Below are 27,375 nucleotides of genomic sequence, written 5' to 3'. Positions count from 1 at the left end.
GATGGTGAAGGCCAAAGGTGTCTCCAGTCTGAATCCTTTTTGCAACAAGCTTTTATTACTTTTTTTTAAACCCATCTAAGAAAGACACTTAAAAAGAAAATATCCTCAAGACAAACACGTACACACTGGGCAACACAAGGGTAGAAGGCACTACCAGCAGTCATACCCACCTCTGGGGGGAAGGGATAATTCACACAGACTATGTTCCGAGGCTCGGGACTCGGCACGGGTCCTGGGTCTAACTGTGGTTTAGATAAAGTCGGAATTTTCCCATAATCTTCTTTCATAAACACCCCTATCTCTGTATATATAGCTATATGCCCTTACGTATATATGGACATGACTTTTTTTTTTCCTTCTCAAAAATAAAATGGCCACCCCATCAGAGGGAGGCCCTCAGCAGCATTCACAGTGGCTGCAGCAGGAGCCGTGCCTTCCATTAATGTTACAGACATGCAGCATGAAGGAAAAAGGGGCTCTCTACCCACTCCCTTTAATATACAGCAGGGAGAGATTTCTTAAGGGAGGGAAGCGATAAGGCTGAGCAGGAGATGGCAGATAACCAGGGTGTGGGGAGTGGGGGGGGGGGGGGTTCTCAAAAATCTTGAGCTGCTAGCTCGTCTTGCTTCTGCAGCTTTGAAGACGACAGACACAGTTTGGATGACAAGGGGTCAGCATTCCTTCTGGGATCAGGGGCAGTGAGGATGCAGCAAGGGTCAGGGAGGGGACTTCTGAGGCTACACAAGCTGGGGCTCAACCTGACCCAAGCAGGACCTGGGAAGGCAGAGGAGCGAAGAAGTGATCTCTGAGAGGCTGGATGGGAAAACCGTCCCTGCTTTGGAAGTTAAAAGTCCTCCCTCCTCACTGGAGTGTCTTCGCAGTCCTGGCTACTCGCTTCAGTTGTTTGGCTGGTTCATTTTTAAGTTTGCACCTGAACCGGGAGCCAGTACAGATGTAAGTTAGGAATCTGACCCACCCTGTCCCTGCGGTTGACATCACTTCTTGGGAGTCAAAGCCCAGGATCTCAGATGGGAAGGTCTTTGACTCTTGCACCAGCCTTGGAGGGAGGGCTCTCCTGGCCTTGCCCCCCACACCGCCGTGGGCCACTTCCTGGCAGGAGCAAGCCGGCAGTAGAGCATCAAGCAAATGCACCCTGCTCCTCTCTCTGAAAACAAAAAAGGCACTGAGGTCAGCAGGAAGCCAGCCCACAGGCTCACTGAGCACAGTGCCACGGGCGGGCCGGGCTTCAGAGTCAAGGCGGCTCCTCTGACAGCACCTGAGTCCTGGCGGAAGCAGACAGGCCGTGCTGCAGCCCAAGGGGGACAGCAAGGCAGCCAGGCCCTCCCCAGCTCGCTAGCTGGGGGAAGGCCAAAGGCAAGTTGGACACACTTCTCTGCGACGTCTCTCGGCTTTCTCAGACCGCCTGATTTCCATTCTCACAGGAGACATTCAAAATGGTGAATGGTTGGTTTCCCTTTGGTGGAAACACATGATGATGATGGCAATGTCAAATTCAAAACTGTAACTTAAAAACAAACACTTGTCTGTTCACGACAAAGACGTGACTGTCACACTTGCGCAAATAACATATGCCTTTGGGTTTACGTGCACAGACTCTTGAGCAATGAGGGCCAGGGCGGGCTGCGGCTTCTCCAGAAGCCTCCGAGCCGGCCTCAGCTTTGGTGCTCCCTACCTGAGCATCTGGGGCCAGTGGCTTTGTAACCTTCCCTTGAGCATGAACAATGGTCACATTGGGGCAGTGAGGGAACAGTCCTTTTACGAGCATTATCCTGCTTTCCAGGGCTCAGCTCAGATCTGCCAGAGGAATATGCTACAATTTTTGACTCATAAATAAAGGTCTGTGGGCGGCAAATACGAGAGAAACTGAAGAAGAATAAAAGCCAGAGAAAGAACGTAACAGCTCTAAAACCTTTCTTCTTTCCTTTGCCGGCTGGTGCGAACAATTGCGGTTCGGTGATGACAGAGGCAGCCGGTTGGCTTCCGGGAGGATTGTCCAGGACCGAGGCTGCTCTGTCCCCCATCCCCCTCCTCAGCAGCGAGCGGCAGGCAGCGCCTGGCCCGCGCGTACCTTCGCCCCTCAGAGGTTTCGTGCCACATCTGGAACTGCCAGCTGGGCACAAATGCACCCGCCAGAGGTGTCCTGAGAAAAAGTGTCTGTTGCAAAATAATAATTAATCATAAAAATAAATCCGCGGGCACCAGAAGAGGAAGCAGGACCGGTTACCCAGGTTTGCCCTGGGATTCTCTTAAGGCCTCCTCCAGTTTCTGCCTAAACTTGTCATACTTCTTCTGCACTTGTTGGATTTTGTCCTGCTCCTCTTTTTCCAGGATCGTGAGGAAGTTCTGGAGCTCAGGGATGGAGAAGGCGTCCCACTGCGAGGCACGAGGGAGATGGGGGAGAAACAGAACAGGAGACAGGTCAGAAGCCACACGACCTGAGGGGCCCACGCTGCCTCCCCGGTTCACACGGTTCACACACGGTTCGCTACCGAATAGGCAAGTGCAGTGGATAGAGCTTGGGTTTCCCTTGTCATACCAGCAACCAAATTTCAAATCCCGGCATCTCATGACCAAGATGTACCAGTCCATGTGCGGTGTTTTATTTGGAGAATCAACCATCTTCCGTTTTCTCTGTAGCAGCTGAGATCTGTTCAGATCCCAGACGCTAGAGCCGCCCGGGGCCCCTGCTGGCCTCTCTGGCTGTCTGCTGCGGGGCGATGAGCGACAGGCTCTCAGCGTGCAGACCCCCAAGAGGCAGGTGGAGCTGGACTCAGCCCCCGGAGACTGTGTTTCAGCCTGACTCCACCATGGGATATCGGGCACATCACTGTGCCCTTCTCAGCCTGCTTGTTCATCTGCCACGGGCTTAGGGTCTCCGCCTCCCTTGGCTGGCAGAGCAGATAACGAGGTAACATAACCTGTAAAGCTCTGTAGAGCCCGGTTGGCCCAGGCCTGCCCCGATGGGACCTGGCCTCCCGGGACGGAAGGCAAGCGTCACTGCTCTCAGGCTGACCCAGGAGCAGAGCCCCCGCCCCACTCTGTGGAGCCAGGGGTTTTGACTCCTAAGCTCTTTTGAGCACAAAAGAATATTCACGTTTATCTAGTTTAATCCCCACATTGCATAACTGAGGAGACCGAAGCCCACAGAGGGAAGGTGGTAGAGCTACTGGGACAGAGCTGCAGCAGCAGAACCGGAATTAGAGCCCCGTCTCTGAACTCCCAGGCCCGAGAGCTGTGCACCAGGCCTGCAGTGTTCAGACGTTTTCAGCAGAGTACTTTTTCCGAAAATCTGACTCCAGTGTATACGTCTGCTGGAAGCCCAGCTGCCTGACTGAAGCAGGGAGAGGGGACAGAGCCCTAACACCTGCCTAGATGCCCCGAATCTCCACGGCGACCCCTAACCCTAGGCCTCCACCGAACACAGTGTGCCAAACGCCGAGGATGCTCCCCGCCCTCGGCCACTCCTCCGTGACTCCAGCTCCCAAGTATCCCAGGCCGCGGAGGGCGCCAGCCTGATTTCACCCTAGTTCGTGCCGCCACACTGCTCTCTGATGAACTCCCCTTTGAGGAAGGAGGTCCGTTTTTAAGAGCCAGGGAGAGACGCACGGCTCAGTGTGTGTGGCATGGAGCTTGCTGGGCCTCAGGCCATCCTGGAGCAAAACCAACCTGGGCCCGGACACAGGAGCTTCCCAGTGCCCCTCCACCCTGGGTGTTCAGAAAGAAAGCCCATGAAATCCTTTCTTTCCACAGACCTTGCCAGACACAGGCGCTGACTTGCATCCCCCAGGATGCTTACAATCCTGGCTTTGGACGCTGAACCTCCTTGGCCCAGCACTTACCCCGGCTCCACTTTCTCAGCCCATTTTCCCAGCTGCCTCCGCAGGGCCCCCAGCTATGCCGGGTAGGGAGGACGACGCCCACGAGGGTGCCCCATCCAGTGCCCTGAGGGCTGGGTTTGTGCAACCAGCAAAGGGGCCCAGACCTACCTCCACCTCTCCAGTTTCATTCTCCTTGAGCACAAAGCTGAGGACGTCATTGTCCGGCCCAGCCAGCAAGCGCAGGTACAGGGGGCAATCAGCGATAGAGAGTTTCTGGAAGAGCACTGCAAACCAAGAGAGGGAGTTAGGGGCTCATCGGAGGTGGGGAGGAGGACAGACCCAGAAATAAGACGCAGGGTGGTTATAACTGGAAGTAGCCAACCTTCCAACCTAATGAAATGAACCTGATGAGAAGACATAGGGAGGGACCTTTTATTTTTGGTGTCTGCTGAGAGTGGGAAACTTGTTTCCACTTGCATCACCTCCCAAAAGATTAGCAGTGGCAGGCGGGTGCTCTCCCATTCCACAGATCAGGAAGTGGGAGCCCAGGGTGTGGGTCTCCCGCAGTCACGTACAAAGTGAGGGGCACCGAGAGCAGGCGCGTGCTCCCCGTCCAGCTCTCTGCCCAGAGTGCCTGTGTGGCCCTTCCACGTGGCTGGAGTGCAGTGCCCAGAGGAAGCCCAGTCCTCCCACCCAAGTCTGGCAGGGGTTCAGTGGGAGAGGTGGTTTCTGGCCGGGAGCTTGCTCTCTCATACCTTGCCCGTCCTTGTGTATCCGCTTAAAAAGTGCAAACTTCTGGGGATTGTCCACAACCATGAACTTCTTGAGCAGCCCCTGGATGACCTCACTGACCGTGGTGGTGCTGCTGATGTGCAGCTGCTTGATGGCATCCAGAGGAAGATAGAAGGACGTCCGCTTGTCCGTGGTGGCCGCCAGGTTCACTTCCTTGATGGCATCGTAGATGGACTGGGGCCGGATCCCCGCAGGCACGGTCACTGGCCGCCGAAGTTTCAAATGCACTTTGATGAAACCCGTGTAGGTGCCATCCTCACTCTGAGGAAGAAGGGGGGGGTGCCCCATGGGTCAGCTCCGGTCTGACTTGCATGATCCTAGCTGCCACTCTGGGCCACTGCCCTGGATCAGGGGCAGGGGGTGGGGTGGTTGCAGAGGCCTTTCCTAATAACAGTGCTGTCCCAGTCAGCCCCCCACCTGTCTCCCCGAGTTCCTTCCCGTCTCTGCTGACCTGGAGGTGCTGGAGGGCAGAGACACTGTCCCCCTGCCAGCCCCGCATCGGGCCAAGAGAAGGCACGCAGTATCCAGCAACCAGGGGGGACACGAGGAGCTGCCGTGGCTTTCGCTCTGGAGGCTCAGGCTCCCTGTCCCAATCCCCTGCCTTTGGTGAGTCCCCACTCCTGGGAGGCAGGGTCTGGAGCGTCCTCTCTAGTTTGCCCCTCCAAACCAGGGAGGAGCAGGAAGGCTCTGTAAAGAGGCCCCTGGAGAACCGGCCCACTGGATTTCCTCCTGTATTTCTTTCCAAACCAGCAGCCTGCAAGACTTAATGCCCAGGTCCACCGGACACTGGATTTTCTAGCGTGCCCTCTGGCCGAAGCCCCCAGAGCCAGTTGCTACCAGCCTCCGGCAGGGGGCAGCGTTCTTCTACCTTCTCCTCCCCTTCCCTTCCCACTGAAGATGGCCTTCGCTAGCCTGGCACAGAGTCGGTGCCTCCCTGCTCAGAGCGCTGCACAGTCCAAGGAAGCCTCCTGAGACGCAGGCTGTAACGGTGCAACAACCAAGAGGGAGAGGACGAGGAGCTGCGAACCGCCCTTGTGAGGCCTTCCTGAGGGCGGAGCAGTACCAGGTCACTCTATATTACTTAAATCTCAGGACAGCTTTGACAAGTGGGCACCAATACCTCTTTCACACTGAAGCTCAGGGACGTTAAGAAGGTTCCCAAATCGAAAAGTGGGAAGAGCCAGAGACGGATTTGGATCTTATTCTAAAGCCCATTCTTCCCTGCAGCCCCCCGGGGGTGGGTCCCTGACCACCTGGGTTCTCAGCCTTGCACAAGCCCCCAGGCCTGGGGAAAGGGGAGGGGCCTCAGAAGGGCCGCCCCAGAACCTAGAGGGGGAGCAGGGGAGCCCAAGTGACCGGGGGCGTGGCCGGGGTCGTGGATGGGGGCGGCCCGACGCACCAGCTTCATGCCCAGGCAGTTCTTCTCCCGGGTATTGTAGCTGTCAATCTTCTGCTTGATCTCCTGCAGTGTGGGCGGGCGCTGCGTCTCCTCCGGGGGTTTACAGACATTCTGGAACACAGAAGTGAGAGTGGGCACACAGTGGATGAGAAAGGGTAGGACCACACCCTCCCAAAGGCCTCCCTGACCAAGCATAGGGAGCACCAGCCCCACGGGGTAAAAACTAATTCCGTGGGCTCACAGAACAATCAGAGGTCAAATTCCAGCGGTGCCACTGCCTAGCCGGGCCAGCCCTGGGGAAATAGCTCTAAACCTCAGTCTCCTCACCTGTGAAATGGGAACAATAACTACCCTTCAGGCTTGCTGTGAGACTAATATGAACATGCCCAGCACATGGGCACCGACCACAAATCTGGTGAATCAGCAGAGCAGCATTGGCTCACAGAGGGTTGCTATGGAAAACATAGCCTTTAGATGCTAAGGGAGATGCAGAGAAATGCAAGCCGGGGTCCATCTCCTCAAGGAAGTAACAATAGAGCTGGAGAGAAAGGAATGTACACACAGTCCCAGCATATGCTGATGGGAAAGACAGTAATTCACCCCGACCCAGGGGACCAAGGGCACGTGAGCATCAGTTCAGGCCCCACATCACCAGCCACAGAATTTTGCACATAAGTCAGTTCAGCTGATCCCTGAACAATACAGGTTTGAACTGCATGGATCCCCTTATACACCAATTCTTTTTTGATAAATACAGTCCGGTGCTGTAAATGTATTTTCTCTCCCTTATGATTTTCTTCATAACATTTTCTTTTCTCTAGCTCACTTTATTGTAAGAATGCACATAACATACAAAACTGAGTTAATCGACTGTTCATGTTATTGGTAAGGTTTCTGGTCAACAGTAGGCTATCAGTGGTGAAGGTTTGGGGATGTCAAAAGTTATACTCAGATTTTTTATTGTGCAGGGGGGTCAGCGCCCCCAACCCTGACGTTGCTCAGGGGTGAACTGTATATATTTATCAAACAAATGAGTGAACTAGAAAGGGACAGGGGGCTGTCCTTCTACAATAATTGAAAGAATCAGCCTCCTCTCCTGGAGCATGGGGACAACGAACATGTTCTCAGCACCCCCTCTGTGGTGAGAACTTGGCATGCACGGTCTCTTCATCCTCATGAACCAGAACTCTGTGAGATGGAGTTTATTACCTACATTTTACAAGTGAGACAACCAGGACTAAGGAGTTCAGTAAGTTGCCTAGAGCCCTGTCCATATGTGCAGAACTAAGAGGAAATTCCAGGGCTGTTCTGTTGAGTCCTTCCCAAGGGCTCCCCTGGTGCCCTCTCCCCCTAGGGAAGGGTAAGGGAAGAACAAAACTGAAGAAGAAGCTGGGGGTCAGTGTCCTTCACGCTGTGGAGGGGGTTCAGGGGTGAATTCTGGGGTCTCGGCAACTCTGTCCCTCGTTACTTCCCTGCATTTCTCCCAACCTCCCTGCCGCCCAGCTTCTCAATCTTGTCTCCATGCTGCCTGTGTGTGGCCTGGAGTGCAGGAGCCATGGTTTGAGAAAAATCCACCCAGAACTCGCCTGATTTTAGAAATCTAGCAGACTCAACGCGGATCAGGATTCTCCTTTGGCAAATGAGGAAACAGGCCCAGAGAGGCAGAGCGTCTGTGTTCTCCTGGCTGCCTCCCTGACACCACCCTTCAGGGGTGGGGTTTGGCTGGGGAACTTCACACCCACCCTGTCATGGCAACACCACCCAGTTGAACACAATGGGAGCCCCCAACAGAGCCCGCCCTGGCTGTCCTCCCTCCAGCAGGCTGTCCGTGGAGATTGGGCACACCCAGCAGGATGCCCTCACTTCCTCCTCCTGCTCTCCCACCCCCCTCCCCGGGGCCGATAACATGTTCTGTGGCTGCTGTGGTGAGCTGGCGTGGCGCCCACCCCCGCCCCTCTGCATGGAGATAAGCCCACACCCCTTTTCCATCGCAGCATCTTCCCTTGGCTTGTCTGCTCCCCACTGTACTCTTCCTCAGGGGTCCTGAAAAGAACAGCATTGTGCGACGTGCTTTCACATACCTTCTCTCACATACCACCTACGCTACTCCCATTTTACAGATTATAAAACTGAGGCTTAGAGGGGTTAAGGAACAGATCTGTGGTCCCACTGCTAGTAAGCATCTGAGTAGGGCCTGGAGAGCAGAGCCCATCTAAATCTGCAGCCCACGTTCTTCTCGATTCACCACCTGGCCATTCTAGGCAGCTTCTGCCACTCCCATAATGCCCGCTGAAATTCCACCCCTCCAGGCTGGGGTGTGCAGCTGTTAAACCGAGGCCTATAAACTATGGGACCTGTGAAACATTCATCCAAGTGTATCTGATCAGTGGGCCAGACCCCAGAGGCATCAGGACCCACGGGCACCACGTCACCTGCAAAGACGTCAAGGAGGGACTTCTCATCCCGCAAGTGGGATGTAGCTGCCAGGAGGCAGGACCCACCCTTTTCCTACGTGGCTGCTCAGGCTCTTGAACTGGACCTTGATCCCATCGAAGACCACCCAAGGGGGAGCACAGGCCAGGGCATCTCCTGTTTGCTTGAGGTAAGTAGCAGGTGATACGAGCCTCACAGAGTGTCTTCATTCACTGTCAATTCATTAACCCAGCTCCTCAAATGGAGCTCCTGATTCCTCATCCATTCCCACAGTTAGTTCCTGGAGACACACACTGCCCCAGAAACCCTCCCAACCCTCTCCACAGCGGGGCTCATCCCTACGGGGCCACGTGTGCCTGGCGGAGGCTCAGCCCTGGGAGCTTCCGGCCAGAAAGACCAGTCATCTGGTTACTCCCATGTGCTCCCCCCTTTCCAGCCGTGAAGCACGCAGGCTGTCCCCTCCTCAGGAGTTCACAGCTTTCTCAAACTTGTCTACAAAAAAAAAAAAAGTTAAATGATGGAAAGGAAACTCTCGAAGCTCCTGAGAGATCTCTCATAGCTTCCAACTGGCTACAGCCATTTCCCTGTCAGAAAAGGCAGCTGTGTCACAGCTTGCAAAAGCCGATTGTTCCGGGCTTGGGTCTGTATACAGCAAGAGGCAGAGCTACTGTGACTAAAGGTTTCTTCTTCTTCCTGTTCCCCTTTCCTTCAGCAGATAACCCATCTATCCGCCCCCTTTCCCGCCACAAACCTGGGGAAGTGACGCAAGCATCCGAGGTCACCCCTTCCAGGACTGATGCAAAAGACAAGCGTCCTGGTCTCCCCGCCCCGTTGGAAGTGCCAGGAACCCTGTGTGGCCAACACGTGGAGTCCCCCAGCCTGGTGTGTCAGCACCTGGGGCCGCTATGCCTGCCGCCCAAACTGCATCTGCCAGATGAGATCTGACCCATGGATTGGATGAAGCACCTGCCAAAGCAGGCCAGCCAGCCACAGCCACGGGAGCTCACTAATCCCTTCCCTCCCAGGGATGATACAGAAGCGAGGCCAGTGGTTCTTTCTTTCTTTCTTTCTTTCTTTCTTTCTTTCTTTCTTTCTTTTAATTTTTTTAATGTTTATTTATTTATTTTGAGAGAGAGTGCAAGCAAGGGAGGGGGCAGAGAGAGACGGAGAGAATCCCAAGCAGGCTCTGCACTGTCAGCACAGAGCCTGATGTGGGGTCCGAACCCACAAACCATGAGATCATGACCTGAGCCAAAATCAGGAGTCAGATGCTCAACCGACGGAGCCACACCCAGGTGCCCCTAGGCCCATGGTTCTTAAATTTGGCTACACACGGAATCATCTAGGGGATCTCTAAAAACACTGGGCTCCATCCTGGAGATTCTGATTTATGGCCTGGGGTCCAGCCTGGGCAGAGGGTCCAGCCTGGGGTCCAGCCTGGGCAGAGGTAATTCTGATGTTTAGCAATGTTTGAGAAGAACTGGTATAGACCCCTCGCAGCCCATTTCAGATCCTAAGGGTCGCCATCCAGCAGCAGAATTAACACTTGGCCACCTACAGATATTCACTGCCCGGAGGTTTACCTAAAAGGAAGTATCTGCTCTGTGAACAAGGTCAATAATATAGTAATCTTCAGAGGGTAAGGCAAAGACCTCAATTTCTATTCACCTGCCAGATTTTCAAGTCCTCAAAGTGAAAGATTTGTTTCCGTTCACGGGTACAAAGCTAGAAACCATGCAGCTAGCGTTTTGTCTCCTAGGTTAGCCCAAGATGGAGACAGAACGGGAACTCACTCTGATTGAACAAATACCGGCATCGGCCTGCGAGGTGTCCCTCGTAGGGGGTTTACACATCTCGGTGCATCTGGCATGGAATTCGTCTGCTCTGATTAAGCCGCTGGCATCGGTGGCAGATGGTTTAGCTGTTCCCGATGCAGCTGGCACATCTAAGACACTGGTGAAAAATAGGTTTCTGCTCCCACATCCTAAGCTATGGAAAGGGCTGCATTGCCTCTCAGGGCTCGAGTTTATTAGGGTACAGCCACGTGAAGAGGCTAGCTGCTAGGGGTCAGAACAGAAATGCTCCCCCGAGAGAGTGATCCTCAAACTTTTCTATCAAAATATCACAGGGGCGCGTGGGTGGCTCAGTCGGTTGAGCGTCGGACTCTTGGTTTCGGCTCAGGTCGTGATCTCACAGTTTCGTGAGTTCAAGCCCCATGTTGAGCTCCGCGCTGACACCTCAGAGCCTGGAGCCTGCTTTGGATTCTGTGTCTCCTGCTCTCTCTGTCCCTCCCCCACTGGCTCTCTCTCTCTCAAAAATAAATAAACATTAAAAAATATTATCCTTAACATCATAGTTAAGAGGACCATCCCTGTGGTCTGGGGCCTGTCTCAGAGCAGATTTACCTGAAGTTGAATTTTACTTTAAGAAGAAACCCAGGGGTGCGTGGGTGGCTCAGCTGGTTAAGGGTCTGACTCTTGATTTCGGCTCAGGTCATGACCTTGTGGTTCATGAGTTCGAGCCCCCCATCAGGTTCTGTGCTGACAGTGCAGAGCCTGCTTGGGGTTCTCTCTCTCTCCCTCTCTCTCTCTCTGCCCCCTCCCATGCTTTCTCTCTGTCTCTGTCTCTGTCTCTCTCAAAAATAAGTAAAAAAATAAAAAAAAAAGAAACCCAAACATTGGTTAACTCTGCGTTCTTTTTTTATTAAAGTTTTTTTTTAATTTATTTATTTTGAGAGAGACAAAGAGAGCATGAGCGGGGGAGGGGCAGAGAGAGAATCCCAAGCAGGCTTCGTGCTGTCGGCACAAAGCCCCACCTGGGGCTTGAACTCAGGAGCCATGAGATCGTGACCTGAGCCAAAATCAAGAGCCAGACACCTAACCAACTGAGCAACCCAGGTGCCTCTAACTGCGTTCTAATCAATGACACACGTCTTGATTTTGGTCACTGGGTAAGAAGAGGCTCTGAGTGAGTCCTGTGTCTTCTAGTATCCCCAGGTGGACACAGGGCAGCCCGTCAAAGCCCCAGCAACAAGGGGGCCCCAGGGTGAGCGGTGAGCTGAGGAGAATCAGATACATTCTGATACATCAGCTACCTTCATGCCATTTTTTTTCTTGACCCGAATCCCACAAACTTCATTTTTGCCAAAAACTTCACTCTCCCTCTTGTTAAACTCCTCAGCCTCTTCTCCCTTCATGTTGTTTTCATCGTATCGCTCTCATCTGCCCACCTGAGGTCCTGCAACCTGCCCCGGCCTCTCTGACCACTCCTGCCTTGAATGATGGTGATGATGACCATCCCTTATTTTATTTATTTACCAGCTACGTATGCCAGGCAGCACTCTGATCACTTGGCATGTGTTAGTTCACTTCATCCTCCCCACAAAGCATGGGAATGCCCATTTCACAGATGAGGAAACTGAGCACCAGCAAGCTTAAAGCGAACCCACACCTACAGCTAGCACTATACCATCTGGCACTTAAATACTCGTCTACTTATATTAACCTCCAAGTAGACTATCTCTCTATCTTGAGTTGTCTTCTCAGCTAGAGTGAATTTTCTTAATGACCTACACCATGCTTCTATTTACTCTCTGTGCCCAGTGGCACCAAGCATGAAATGGATAATAGGTACTTGCTCAAGAACCTTCAATGGCTCCTTATTGCCTACAAGGAGTAGGGGGAAAGGTCTTATTTCTCCCTAGGAATTACAGAGCAATGAGCCTTGGATTTCAGTGTAGACTGAGTTCCGTAAGAGAAGCACCCATACCTGTCGTGTCCATCACGGCATCCCAGAGCCTAGATGCAGCTCGGAACAAATAGAGGCTGAGGAAATACCTGCAGGATGGACATAAGCATGCATTTGGGTTCTGACCCCCATTACTAAGTGATCTTGAGGAAATCCGATAACCTCCTTAAGCCTCAGTTTTATCTGTCAATTTGAAATACAAATCCTTTATTGGCTGATAGGATTCATGCCAAGGTAAGACCAAATGAGATAATGGGTGCAAAAACCGTTTTGGAAATCATCAAACCCATCCAAAGGCACATATGGTTACGGTCATCCCAGGCTTACAAAGTCCTACCCCTATGAGCCAGTCTCATTTCTCATTTTCCTTGAGCACTTAATCAGGCTTGACCACCATGCCATAGAGTTTGTTGGCTCTGGTGGCTGGCAAACTTTTTCTGCAGAGGGCCAGGTAGTAAATACTGTAGGTTTTGCTGGCCATACAGTCTTTGTGGTAACTACTTAACTCTGCCACTGTAGCACAAAGCAGCCGCAGGACAAGCATGGCTATGTTTCAATAAAACTTTATTTATGGCATCCGGTGCATGAACAAGAGTTTGCTCACCTCTGCTCTCCACCATTGGGCGGTCTCTCCTGCTTAGAATACACAGCTCCCATCTCCCCTGGTGCCATCGCCCATGGCGGTGTCCTCATTCTCCACTCTCCTACCATAGGAGATCTCCGACATTTTCGTTCCCAATTGGAGGAAGGCATATACAGGTTTGTACCGGATGCTGCCTTTCTTCTGAATGATACTCTTGCCGAGAGCCATGTACTTCCTGTGTTTCCTCACACCCCTGGTCCTTACTCTCACTTAATGGACATGTTGTGCAAGTGGGCAAAGGCTTCATCGCTTCATTGGAGTTGTGCTTACTGTCTTTCTGTCTCCCATGAGGAGGCAACAAGCTGGCTGAGGAAGGGATGCCCGTGGGCAGCAGGGCTCACGCACTGGCTCGGGGACTGACTCCCAAACCCCAGCCCCGTGGCCCCGAAGCCTCAGATTCCTGTCGTCGCCAAGCTGCAAATTACCACATGCCACGGGCCTCTGCAGCTGCTGGCTGACAAATCCACTACTACAAGGACCATGGAGGTGCCTTCACAGCCTGTGCGGCTGCATTTGGATCTAATTATATGCTGCCTTTTATGGTTTAATTATTATTTCACATGTGTTAATCCCATCTTCCCAATGAGATGCTCCCTGGAGGGAGACAGACCTGATGTCTAATGATGGTGCTTCTGTCCTACCCCTTGCAAGACTCCGCAGAGCTCCGTGGTGACCTCCAAGGAGGAGGCAAGGAGAGGGTGGAGTAGGCTGGGTGGCGCCCAGCCCAGGGCCCCGCCACGGGCTGCAGTCAGGCCCAGGACATGTCCCGCTGACCGGCACCCCGAGAGGCTGATGCCAAGGCAGGGTCGCAAGGGCCACGGGCTTCGGCTGGCTGGCCAGCCCCGTGGCTCAGCTCTTTACGGCTTCCTGGTAGGAACCAGTGCAACACCGTCATGACCGACGGCCTCCGGCAAGTCACTTCCCCTCTCGGGGCCTCAGTTTCCTCATCTGTGAAATCACGAAGTGAGACCCCTTTGCAGCTCTACGGGTTTACGTCGGAGGGTGGCTTCTTTCGTCACTGCTTCCTCTTCTATTTCAGAGAGCTGGGGGTGGGGGCCCCTCGGAGGGCGGCTGGGTTTGCCCGAAATGCAGTGGTAATGACTGTTGTGAGACGGTATAAGAACGTGTCTCACCTCTACAGCCTTACTTGTCTCACCACTGGCCACTTGCTTTCTCTCTCGTCTGTAAGTCACCGTGTGAGCCAAACTCAAGTAGCTTTACACCTTCCTAACTCACACAACCCAAGGAAACAAAACAAAAACAATCCCGGAAGCCATTCACCATGAGTCTTTGCCACACTTCCTCTTTCTCAGCTCTTAGCAAATCTGCCAGCAACCACTCTCTTGCCCCTTGGAAACCAAGCCCAGGCCTATGTCGGGAGAGGGGAGAGCCTCGGCGAGGCCTTCCTGCATGAGAAGGACATCTGTGGACACCTCGCACCTACCCTGCTGCCCAACAGCGGCACGGGCCCCACACACCTGATGTTTCTGTTAAGCCTGTCCTGAATAGGAACCTCAGAGGAAAGGGGCAGACACCCCTCTGCCTGGGCTGGGAACACCCTGCCCAAAGCCCAGACCACATTCAAGGCTCATTGGTCCCTTGGTGACGGCCTCAACCAGATGGGAAAGAGGAAGCCCCACAGGGTCTCACCACAGGGCCCCCTTCCAGGTCGCAGATGGTCCGTGTTCTGGAATGATTGTCCCAGCCTCACCCTGGGCAGTGAAGGGGTTGATTCCCCCAGATCCTTCCATGGAGCTGTCCAATGTCCCAGAAGTAAAAGGACTGGAAACTCCTGAACTGTGTCCTCCAGTAGGTTATTCCCATCAGAAGAAGGAAGGGGCGGGCTTCATCACGGAGCCAATCCCTACAAGCAGAGCCATGCAGAATTTGAGCTGCTCTGGGGAGGGCGGGGGAGGTAGAGGAGCAGGAAATAAAAAGGGGGTGGGACTTGAGAAACTGGAAAGAGACTAAAGTCCCCAAAGACAAAACTGTAGAGCAGATGGTCAACGCAGACAGTCAGTCAACAGTAACTGATTGAGTTGCCCATGGGGTGGGGAGTGTGAAAGGCACCTTGGGACATGAAAGCGGCCAGCCATGGCCCCCGTCCTGGGGAGCGCACAGGCTATCCGCGGAGGGAAGACAGAGATGCGCGCACCGTGAACACCAGACAGCAGGCGCCGTCCGCGCAGAGCCTCGGCGCTTCTGGGCAGCCAGATCAGCTCCGCGTGTGCGCTCGTGATGAAGGCCGTGCCAGCGGGCTCCCCGGGCGGCCGGCGTGTCCTGGAGCCCGTGCACAGTGCCCCTCACTGAGGTGGCCATCTCAGTCTACGAGCAGGGGCAGGTCCTCTGGGGTGAGTCAGGACCAGAGAACATCAGCTCCCTGCGGGCCTTGGAGCCGCAGTGACCTGGGTTCAAGCCCTGCGGCGCCTCGTTATAATAGCAAAAATCGCCAACAGACCAGGGTTTCGCAGTCACGGTCTCATTTCATCTTTGCCATAACTCGGTGAGGGCGGTGTGCTATTACCCAGAGCCCCTGCTCCTCACCGCCAGACCACACCGCCCTGCACGGCTGGCGTGCCCTTGTCTGTGCACGTGGGCAAGTCAGCGTCCCTGAGACTGGGATTTCCGTCTGAGAAACGCAGGTAACGAGGCCTTCTCTACACACTTGTCGCGGGGATGAAATGAGATTGCACATCTGGAAGCGCTTAGCACAATGCACGCTTAGCGTAAGCGCTCGAGAAACAGCAGCTAGCGAACCATCATCGTAACCGTCGTCAGCGGCAGCGGCTATCGGTCTGGCAGGGCAGAGGAAAGGTTGGGCGGTGGGGCTGACTCAACGTGGGAGTCCTCTTGCCTTAACCTTGATCTCCTGACAGGCCCTTCAGCCAAAGCCAGGTTGTGACTCTGTGTGTCCTAATCACTTTTGTCTTCAGTGCTATGGGCCCCTCTTCCACCATTAAAAAAAACAAAGATTGGAAATTTTATTTTTTGATAGCACTGATATCAAGAAAAACATATTATTATTATATAGAAAACAAAGGATTTCTTCCTCCTGATTTTAAAAGAAATCAAAACACTTTCGTGGGCCCTTAAAGTATCGCGGGTCCCTCTGGCACCATAGGCCACCGTGTCTCGTGAATAAGTCAGCACTGCTTTCAACGCCAGAGTCCCAGGTAGGGTGACCTGGAACTGAGAGTTTTCTTGGGATGCAGGACCTTCGGTGCTACAATCAGGACAGTCCCGGGCAAACCAGCATATTTGGTTACCCTGGTCCCAGGGACCCCTCGCAGGCCTAGATGGACTCCCTCCCTCTCTTTTCCTCGCCACTGTGGGCCCCAGGGACACTATTCGCTCTTCTGCCCTCTGGAACGCTGCACGTGTACTCTGCCCTACAGGTCTTCCTGACACTCCCCCCACACCCCTGCCTGGCCACCCCTGCCTGGTCGTGGCCTGGACACAGTGGCCTGGCTGCCTCTGCCAATCAGCCCACATCCCTGCAGCTTGATAACAGAAGGCAAGCTCCCTGAGGACAGGGACTGCTCTGTTCACTGATGTAGCTCCCCGGACAGTGCCTGGCAGACAGGAAGGGCTCATTAAACATTCACCTAATCAACTGAATAAAACACAAAGAAGTAATAAGACACACACGTGCACGCACACACATGTGCACACACACATGCACACAAATCCCCAAACAAATACGGGAAGATTCAAAGGTTCCAGAATTGCATAAGGCTCCTATATCCTAGTCCACGGCATCTACTGACTTGTGAGACAAAAGCTGGGAATCAGAGGAGACCCCCGTAGATGATGCAACCCCCTTCCATCTCTACTCTCCCCTGCCGTGGGCCTTCCTGAAGCCCCCTTTTCAGCTCAGAGGTCTCAAGTGTGAATCCAGGCAGAAGGGGGCGACACCCATTCTACTTCAACGGCCACAGGAGTTTTCCCTTGGGGCATTTTCTCATGCCTTTGGGGTTCCTAGGGCAAGAGAAGGTCTTTCTCCAGGTTAGTTTTCCTCACTGGATTTCCATCTAGGTCCTTGTCCCCTCACCCAGCCTCACCTAGGTCAGCCTCCTTTCCATCTCCCTGCTTCCTTAGTTTGGCTCCAAAGCCAGCGACTGTACCTTTTCCATCCCTGCATTCCCAGACCACCCAGAAGCAGAGAGCTGTGGAGTGAGACAGGGGTGATCCAGAGCACTAAGCAGTGAATCAGGGATGATGGTGGGCAGGGACTGAGTGGGTCTCACTACCCCGTCCCAGACTCCGGTCTCTCTGAAGGCTGGACCCTGCTTTTTCAGAACCAATTTAAACAAGATTCCACTTATCATATGTCTGACAAAGGACCGCTATCCAGGACATATAAAGAACCCCAACAAGCCAACAACAACATAGAAAAAAAACAATTAAAAAAAAATGGACAAAAGACTTGAATAGGCATTCTCCAAAGATATACAGATGGCCAGTAAGAACATGAAAAGATGTATCAACATCACTAATCATTAGGGAAATGCAAATCAAAACCACAACGAGATGCCATCTCGTGCTTATTTAGGATGGCCATTATCAAAAACACAGAACATACAAAGCGTTGGCAAGATTGTGGAGAAATCAGAAGCCTGTGCATTGCTGGTGGGAATGCAAAATGCTGAAGCCACCTGGGAAACAGCATGGCAACTCCTCAAAAAATTAAACACAAAGAATCACCATATTATCCAGCAAGGCCACTTTTGGGCATACACCTGAAAGAGATGAGAATAAAACTTAAACAGGTGTTTGGACACTCATGTCACAGCAGCACTGTTCACACTAACCAAAAGGCAGAAGCCACCCGCCGATGCACACACAGGTAGATGAACAAAATGTGCTGTAGACACCCAATGCAATATTATTCATCCATAAAAAAGAAGGAAATTCTGGCACATGCTACAACGTGGATGAACCCTGGAGACATTATGCTCAGCGAAATAAGCCAGTCACATAAAGACAAATACTGTATGATTCTAGTTACGTGAGGTTCCCAAAGCAGTCAGATCTACAGAGATGGAACGTAGAATGGCGGCTGCCAGGGGCGCTGGGGGGAGGCAAACGGGGGGGCTTCCGTCTACTGGGGACAGAGTTTCAGCCGGAGAAGAGGGAAAGTTCTGGAGATGGACGGTGGTGGTGGCTGCACAACATTGTGAATGTGCTTCATGCCACGGAACGGCACACGTAAAAATGGTTAAGGTGGTAAATTTTACGTAGCGTATATTTTATCACAATTAAAAAAAAAAAAAAAAAAAAAAAAAGAGGATTCCAAGGGCAGAGGAGCCTGGAGGCCTTGTAACCGGCCTGTTTCATCTGGTTCCCATATAGTTGGGAGCGTCTCTTACTTTCTATATTCCAAGCAAGTGAGGAGTCGATCCCACTTCCAAGCACGTAGGCCCCATCATCCTCCAGGGGCCAGGCTCTCTTCCTGGCCACAGGCCACTCTCCTGCGTGCACTAACAAAGGGCAGGACACTAGGGCTGATCCAAACAGAGGAGCTCTGCAGCGAGGGGAGGGTCGTAGAGCTTCCCAGGTGGCTCTCTAGAGAGGCGCTCAGGCACACAGAAGCCTGGGTTTAGAGATCTGAAGGAGTCCCGGGCCGAAAAGGCCCAAGCACCCCCATTCTGAAGCAGCCGGAGTTGTCAGGTGACCCAAGTAGCGGGGACTCCCCAACCTGCCTCAGATGCTCTCCCTCCAACCCATCATGGCTGGCCACGGTCAAGGAGCCATGTCCGGCTTTCCAACTTTATACACCCCTAGGGAAGTGGATGTGTCAGCAAGAGGAAGATTTGGGGAAACACGTCTGTGTTTCTGTGTCTTCTTTCTTCTGCAGGCCCCAGAGCCATGGTATACTCCTGAAGTCATCACGCTGGGAGCTGGGTATTGACTCGCCTTCAGAGCCGTCCACGGCCACCTCCAAACTGCTTCCTCTCTCTCACACAGGGGACCTCCCTGCACAAGAACACCCTGAAAAAGGGCTCCTCAGCTCCGTGGACCATCCCATGGGCTCTGAGAGCACAGAGTCAAAGCCAGCAGAATCACGGGCCATGCCGGGGGGCGGGGGGTGGCTTTAGGAGCCCGGCTCGTGTGTTGTAACTGCAGGCCCTCTCCTGGGCCGCACAGGACGTGGGCGCCCTGGCTGCAGGGGCACCGTCTCCTACTACGTCCGGGCTCCAGCTCGCTGGAGCTCCTTCAAGTACAGGGCATTCGATGCCGTCAAATATTCGGATAATTCAGAGGTGGAGAGCGGCACGTGGGAGCCAGTACCCAGCGCCCAGCACGCCTGCATGGCCCACCCTTACTACAAGGGGTGGGGTGGCCGGGGACTCCAGGACACCAGTGTGCACTGGCCCGAGGGAAGGAGGGCAGTCCCTCTCGGCTTCCTCTCACTGGAGACCCCACCTATGCCCTCAGCTTGGCAAGCCGGCTGGTGCTGGGTGCTGGGGCCTCTTCGCCAGCCCACACGTGTCCTCTTGTCACTGTGCCGCCCGCCTGGCTAACCCCACCCCACATCGATGTTGGGGACTAATCTGTGATACCGAAACGTGTCTTAGGTGATTATTAAGAGACTCTGAGTCTTCTCAAGTGCGTGTCCTCTCACTGTGTCACGCAGCCTCGGGGACAGGAATGTTGGGTTTCCTCCCCCTCCATGCTGCCGACATGGGGCTGCATCGGTAGGCACCTTTGGGCCTCACTGCTGGGGCTTCAAGTAGGAAAACTCTGGAAAGAGCGTTAGGAGGAGCGGCAGAGCTTAGGGGCTAGGAGTTCTGGCATTAGACTGGGGCCTAAATCCTGGATCTGCCCCTTAGTACTGCACGACCCCTTTGGTACCTCAGTTTCCCCCCTGTCAGACGGAAAGCACAGATGGTTGTTGCGAGGATCAACTGAGCCTGCGCACGGAAAGCACCTGCCACCACATCGGGGCCCAATAATTCACTGTCGCTGTTATACATTCTAGCCATTTGCCAGGAGACCCCCTCCTGGTCTTTATACCTCCGTGCACCCCAGTCGTGAACCCCATATCCCCATGTCAAAATTCATCACCCATCTCTGTGTCTTTTATTATCCCAAGCTGGGGAGTTCTCCTTGGGGTCCCACAACCAAAAGTTGGGCTTATTCTTCACTGGAGGGCCAAGTCACCCATTGTACAGAAGGAGAAAGTAAGGACTTGAGCGGTGAGCCTGCTTCCTGAGGTCACACACAGTGAAGGCTTGTGGCTTGGGTTCCCAGGCCCAGCACCGATTCACCTGCCCACATCACCTGAGCCAACAGAGGATACTCGAACTACCAGGACTGCCAAACCAAGGTCTCCACTTGCTTAGAATTAAACTGGGAAGTTAAATGTTGGTTCTTCCCCCTGAACCTGCCTCTCTCCACAGCTGAAAGGCAGAGAGAAGAAACCCATCACAGAAGGCTCTCCCGCCTCCTCACATGGGCCTCTGGGCGCCAACCCTCCCCCTCCCAGGCCCCACATGAGGAAGGACCACACCAACTCCTGCCAGCAGGTGCCAGGGCCCGGTTGCTTAGTGACCCAGCCCTGCCTGCCCTCATCCTCCAGGGCAAACAGCTGAGCAATCCCAGATGGGTTGGAGAGGCCGCTCTATGTTTGGAAAGTTGTCCTTGCATTTTCTGCTCACTCAGTGAGATTTTTCTTTTCACAGTTACTGGAAAAATCCATCGATTCCACATCCAGAATCTGAGCAAGCTTCCCTTGAAAACAGTCTGGGAGACGAGCTTTCACATACCGTGCCCTAAAGCGTTTGCGCATGGGCCCTCCGGGGAGCCCCTGCTGCCTCTTCGGGCTCTCTTATTTAGAAGCAAGATCCAAGCCCACCCCTCCTTACCAAACGTGCATCAAGCACCTAGCACCTGCCGAGGACACAATGATGACCAAGATGTGGTCCTTTGTCCAGGAAATTACAGCCCATCAAAAGGAGGGATAGAAAAGATATGCTGGTGTTTGGGGAGCACAGAGAAGTGGGCACAATGGGAAATGATCTCTAGACACCCTAGATCCACCAGCTTCCACATTCTCCTCACGAACCCACACCTCCCCTGCGTGCGTGAATGTAGAGATTAGCTCCGCCTACCGCCTCGCCTCGTGTTCCAGCCAGTGGAGACCTGCCTCTCGTTCCCCACTGCAAGGTCAGAGCCCTGCAGACCGGCTCCCGCCTGTCATCCACATCACGGTGCGGGGGACCATTCTACACCACTCTTCCCACTGGGGGACCGCCAGGCGATGAGAAGGACACTGAGGGGCTCACGAACTGGAGGTTGATGCAATGGTGATAGCGGAGTATGGTGAGCCAGATTTCCCAAGATCAGAGCAGGAAGAATTGACCTGGATTTCAGGGAACTAGCTGAATGAGAACCCCCGCTGCCTACGGGGTGTCAACAGAGTTTGAGATGGGTGACCGGAGCTCATTTGGAGCTTTTCAAACTCGAGTCTCACCCAAAGCGCCAAGTGTGTAGTGGGAAGAGCACGTGTCTTGGAGTGGGACGAATGAGGGGTGGGGGCCTCCCCCTTGGCTAGCCCTCTTTCACATACGACCTCATTGAAGGTGCCAATCTTTTGGCTTGACAACAACTGAAATTCTGCCTGTGTGGTCTGTCAGGACCAGTTGGCGCTGGGCTGCTGCCCTCCCTACACTCACAGTGCCCCGTGGAGCAGGGATCCAAGCAGCTGGAATCGCGTTGTATGGCACCCCGGGCAAGGAAGGGCTGAAAAATGAATTGGAGGAGGATGGTGGGAATGAGTACAGCTTCCCCTCCCCTGCCTGTGCTGGATTCCCTGCAGGGAAACAGGGGAATGGCTGCAATGACTCCTGGCAGTCTGCTCCACCTCGGGGAGTATACGCCTTTCAGAGGTCAAGGTAATCTCCCACGCCCCTCCCAGTGGCTGCCGCAGCCCCATCACTGCCAGTCTGCTGCCAGCCTGCCCTCACCACCTCCTAGGCTATTCATGCCCAAACCCCTTGATCCTGGGAGCCGGCCCCTCCAGCTCCCGGTCCCGGGAGCGGCTGCCACATCCTGGTGAAAGTCATGTGTCATGTGCAGAGTGTCTTCCACCTGGCCGTCCCTCCGCCCAGCGGCCCCCACCCATCCAGACACTTCATGGATGAGGAGGGGAGGAACTAGGGTCTGTTGCACAACATCGGTCTGTAAGTGCAGAGACTGAGTTTTATGTCCTTGTCCTCCTTACCCCTGGCGCTCAGTGCTGAAAGTTAAAAACACAATGGTTTGACTGAGGCCAGGTATTGCAGGGTTTGGGAGGCTATATAAAGAACCAGAGCCAAGTGTGGGCTTCACTCTGGAAGCAAGGAGGAGACTCGGAAGGCTTCGTGATACCAGATGATATGCCCCTGGCAGTCGTAAGCAGGGTGTACAAAAGGGGAAGAAACGGGACGGAAAGCAGTTGGGTGACTTCCAGGAGTATACAGGTGAGAGGTGATGGTCACCCAACACAGGGCAGGGGACAGAAAGGAGAGGTTTGGCATCTGCAGCACTGGAGGCAGAACCCACAGTGACGGAGTGGACAAAAGGGAGGAGGGGGAGACGCCGGGGTTTCAAAGGTAGGTGACTGCGAGGGTGAGGCAGAGATACCAAGAGAAATCAGTTATGGGCAGAACTATGAGTTGTTTCCGGATATATTAAATTTTAGCTGTCCAAGGCCATGGGAGCCCCCCAAAAGGCTACAGAATATTTGGTTCTAGACCCAGGAAGAGAGATAGATGGGGGACATAGGCTGGAGAGTGTTAAGCTAAGCTAAGCTGGGGTGGAGCGGGAGAAGAGAAGAGAGGACAGCACCGCGGACAGAAGCCACAGGCCCAGTGACCCAGAGTTTTCTGTCCCTACAGCTCCCTTTGTCCTCCTGGCCCTGAAAGTCAATGCTCCTGATTCTTGGCAAAGTTATCCTGTCCTCTTTCCTCAGGGAATATATGCCAGGCCAGGCCTGGGTCCCCACTTTCTTTTACAGGTAGACTGAAGAGGAAACCAAGGCCCTTAATGAGGACAGGTCTGGGTCCTTCATACAGAAGGATCCCAAAGCCAGAAAGTACACAGGTGTGGGTTACCTGATGAGTCGAGAGTGGAAGACAGAAGGGAACCCAGGCTCCTGGGCACCCAGCCTGAGCCCAGTGGGGCCACCCTTCCAAACTCGGGCTGGAAGCTGGATCTAGAGTCCAACCTGATACTGTGAACTAAGAGCTGGAATTTGATTCTAGTGTGTAATCTTTCTTCCTTTCTCCTTAACTGCCTGGATGGATGGATGTGGCAGGTGCCCCAAATTGTAACTGGAATTGCTCTACAGGGAAAAGCCAGCTGAGGCAGAGTAAATGGTCTCAACTTGTGAAGAAGGAAGGGTGGGTCAGAGGGGAGGCATCTGGACACAGAGGTGAGGATGTCTTGAGTCCCAAGTAGTCGTAGACGAGGGGCCTCCGGGGTCAGTCATGTAGGCCCTCTTCCTGCCCCCACGCCGGGGAAGCCCTTACAACTTAGAGCTTGGTCGTCAATACCTAAACTCCATGAGAAGGTGGTGAGAAGGGTCTGCTCCCGTGCAAAGAGGCGAGGGACTCTTGGGGAAGAAAATGAGGACAGGCTCCTCCCACAGGTGCTGTCGTGGGAAGGACAATGAAGGTCCCAGCCTGGAGGGATGAAGAGACTTGGCCACAGCTCCTCAGTTACGAGCTGCAGCGGGGATGACAAGCCAGGACTTGGCTCATGGGTCTGTGCTGTTTCCACTACAGCACGTGCCGGTCACGACGGCAAAAGGCTGCCACTGCAGCAGCCTTGTTCGGCAGGTGGCAGGTCGTAGGGAGAACAATGGGGCCCCAGGGGAACCGAGGCCTCGGTTCTGTCACTACTTAGCTGTGTGGCCAGGGACAGATCCTTGTACCTTCTGGCTTCAATTTCCAGCCTAAGAACCTCTCTGGACTCTGTGATAAATGCCGTCTCGTATTTCAACGGAAGTTACTAAATATTTCCTAAATAGGTGGTTCCTAGACTTCAATAAATAGGCTCATCACCCGGAGGAAGGCAGGTTTGAGGGTGGTCCTACTTCCAAAGATTCATGACCCAGTAAGTCTGAGGTGGGGCCCCCGAATCTCCACTTTCAAAACGTGATCCAAAGGGTGCTCCGAGGCAGGGGGCTGGACCACCTGGGAGCAGCACTGGGGGCTTCCGATGCTGCAGAGGAGTGGAGAAGCGCTGAGTAAGGAGAAGCATCTGTCCTCAAGGAGCTGCCAGTGTAGCAGGGGGAGACAGGAGCTCATCCCGGGAACGGCATATCCGTGGTGACAGATGAAGGAGAGGTACAAGACTGGAGAGACAGCTATGGCCCGTCCCCAAGAAAGTATGAGCAGAACTTCCAAAGGCGGTTGCGCAGAGAAGGTGGGAGGAAGGGTGCGTGCAGAGACAGCTGAATGCTCACCACAGCCTCTTCCTCTGCCACCTGGGCTCACAGCTGTACTTCATTTCCCAACCTCCCTCGTGGTCAGGTGCGGCCATGTGACTGAGTTCTGGCCAATGGCGTGTGGGTGTAAGAAACACACCATTTCCGGGCCTGGCCCACAAAAATCTGCATGTGTTATCCTGAGCCCCCACCTGCCAATGCAACTTGACTTAAAGTGGGGGGGGGGGGCGGGGGCGGGAATAAACTGCTCTTGTGTCCCATGACTGAAAAACAGGGGCCGTTAGAACCTTTAGTCTCTCCTGATGATACAGGATGCCGGAGAGAAGACATGGCAACTAAACCTAACCAGCACTTGGACAGAACTCTGCTTTTGAAACCAGTGCTTGGTGCTGCATTGCAGCTGAAGGGGATGTGACTTGCGGTCTTAGAAGGCTTTCCATCTTCACGGAGAAAAGCAACGCCGGGAAGGACCAGAAAAGGCAAATGGCAAAGAACTCCACGGGAGGGGGATACAGCCTACGGACTAAAAGGAGGGCTATCCTGGGGCTGGGCCGGCATGAAACATCTTTTGAGGTTCGCCTTGGTGTGTGCAGGCTTCTGAGATAGCACCTAAAACAATGGTTCTGAAGATTCTTATTTTTATTTCTATTGCTCACATTTGGAACACATTTATTTTTAGTATTCTTTTCTCTTATGCCAAGAAGGGCAGGGGCAGGGGCTGTGTCTGCTGCTGGCAGAGTGATGGGTATTTCCCTGACTGGTCATCAGGGTTGGCTGACGTCCCCAGAGTGCCACGGAGGCCCCGCCCAGGAAGGGGGTGACGGAGGAGAGGAGGTGTGAGGAGATGAGACCGAATGCAGGAACAGAACCAGAGGGGCTTCTACTCCGACCTCTGTGAGCCCCTTCCTCTGTGCATCTGCCTTGAATGTTTCAAGGATCAGTGGTGTCAACCCAGACCAGAGAAAACCTGAGGGTGCAAGTGGAGGAGGATGGGAGTGTGTCCACGTGGGCTTCAGGACATTTAACCATCGATAGAGTCAACCCTCTGCTCTCCATAGCCACAAAGAAAACACACAACAAGCAGGATTTTAGGATAGACACCAAAAAGAACTTGTACATGATTAAAGTTGCAAGATTTTGGAACTGATGGCAGGGAACTCCCTGCCAGTTCAATGCACAGTCAATGTCCCCTTGGCTAGTGTGCCTTATGGGACGGAGCCTAAGGTTGTTTGGGTCTTTCCATTTTGTAGAAGGCTCTGAGAGGACAAGGACCCAAGACTGTCCTGGCCCATTCACTGAGTGAAGAGGATGAAGCGTAGCACCTGACAAGGAGTCCAAGAAGGGTGTTAGTCCCAGCCCCACCTGGTCACACATGTGGCCTCGTGAAGTCCTCCCATCCCTCTGGGCCTCAGTTTCTCCATCTGTAAAGTGGGGCGCCACACCAGATGGATCCCTTTCAGTTCTGACACTCTGCAAGAAGTAGGCTCCGTGTGTTTTCGGAGCAGCCACCCCGACGTATGGGGTGGCCCCAGTGTCCTCGGGTCCCGGAGCCTGCTGAACACGCAAGGAGAGCTCAGAGGCCAAACCCTACACTGCCGCCACCCGTGGGCATTTGGAAACCTGGCGGGTGGAAGCCGGCCCCACTTCCAGGGTCAGACCCCAGACAGGAATAAAGAAGCAGATGGCAGGGATGGCCAGAGGGCCTGCCTTCACCGCCACCGGCCCTGCACCGTCACATGCTGCCTTTTGTAGGACTAATGCAGAAAAATCTCAGGGCCAGGAGGCAAGAGATGTAGGTTCTAACCCTGGGTCCATCAAAAACTTGCTGCATGACCTTGGACAGGCCCCCACCCCTCTAGGCTGCAGAATGGTAGACTGGGGTGGCAGGGTGCACCTTGCCAGGCACACAGGTGGGTGCTCCCTGAAGCCTCCGGGAGCCTCATTTGGACACAGAAAACCCAAGGAAATGCACCCTAACTGTGCTCAGGCAAGGGGGACACTCCCCGGACAGCACGGCCTCACCTCCTGAAGCTGCCCAGTGGCCCTGTCTCTCAGAGACACAGCTCCCCAGGCAGCTGCCATTTTCTGCAAGAGCCCAGGGCTCGGTCCCCTTTCTCTGCTGCAGTCTACCTTCAGGTGCCTCCTTTCTGTGAAAGGGGAGGCTTTTCTCACTCCCCAATCTCTGGAGGGGCTGGAGACAGGGACTCCTTGGAGGCTGGGCTAGTGACAACTCCCAGGTGGTGGCACCAGGAACAGCAGCGAGGCTTCCCCATGACTTGGTCCCAGCCAGGCTCGGGCCAGCAGCAGATACAGGTTGTTCTGACAAGGCTATTTATAGCCGCTGTCTTTACCTTGCCTGAATGGGGGCCCTAGTCTCTCGGCCACCTGGAAACACACAAACACTTTCCGTGGAGACAGGAAAGAGGAATCCCCTTAGGCGCTCAGAGGTGATCTCTGAGTCAGGAAAAAAGCATCATCGTTGGGGGTTAGAATGAGGTCGTGATTTGACAGATCTCTTTGAAATCTCTTTCCAAGAAGCAGGTTGAAGACAGAGCTGCAAATGTGATTAAAGGCAGAACAACACTTCGAAGGCTGAAAGAAGGAAACATTTGGATGAAGCTTCCTCAGTTCCTGAGTCAGTCACACGCCCCTTGACAGACGGCTCCCTTTATAGCCGGCGGGGCCACCCCAGGTCTCGCTGCCAGGCAGAGGGTGCCCTGTCCCTCCCCAGAGGGGACTGCACTGAAGGCAAGTCCAGGCTGAGGAGCCCTGCCCTTGGGTCACAGATCTCATACAGTGGCTCGGCAGGGGTGAGGCTAGGGGGTGGGGGTGCCTACCACCCCTTCCTTTTGGAAGCACTTCTCCTTATCACCCTGTCCGGGGCTCACCCAGGAGTTTCTTAGAAGGGACTCCTGCCCCCCCGAGGGCTTCTGTGCTTGGGCAAAATGAGGCAGGGAGATATGCAGAGGCGTCATGATAGGGAATGGATTTAAGAACTAGACAGAGTAAAGAAAGAGCTGATGTGGGCGCCAAACCAAAGTATTTTCAGGACTGATGCTGGGAAGGAGTGTTGGGAGGCAGGGAGGAG

General features: G+C 53.9%; 1 protein-coding gene across 2 annotated transcripts in view; it reads right to left on the bottom strand.

The window, feature by feature from the left end:
- Window positions 1-33: 33 nt before the first annotated feature.
- RASSF5 (Ras association domain family member 5) overlaps window positions 34-27,375 on the bottom strand; it is a 66,876-nt gene continuing 39,534 nt past the window's right edge. For both annotated transcript variants that reach the window (XM_058700758.1, XM_058700759.1), the window contains 4 exons: window positions 6,031-6,141; window positions 4,595-4,892; window positions 4,008-4,123; window positions 34-2,394 (listed from right to left, as the gene is read on the bottom strand). In XM_058700758.1, coding sequence (XP_058556741.1) covers window positions 2,242-2,394; window positions 4,008-4,123; window positions 4,595-4,892; window positions 6,031-6,141 — 678 coding nt within the window. In that variant the 3' untranslated portion in view covers window positions 34-2,241. The remainder of the gene's footprint in view (window positions 2,395-4,007; window positions 4,124-4,594; window positions 4,893-6,030; window positions 6,142-27,375) is intronic.

Source organism: Neofelis nebulosa, chromosome 15, assembly GCF_028018385.1.
Source record: "Neofelis nebulosa isolate mNeoNeb1 chromosome 15, mNeoNeb1.pri, whole genome shotgun sequence".
Classification (NCBI taxonomy): domain Eukaryota; kingdom Metazoa; phylum Chordata; class Mammalia; order Carnivora; family Felidae; genus Neofelis; species Neofelis nebulosa.
Note: the sequence above shows the minus strand (reverse complement) of the source record. Positions and strands in the feature narration are given on the sequence as shown.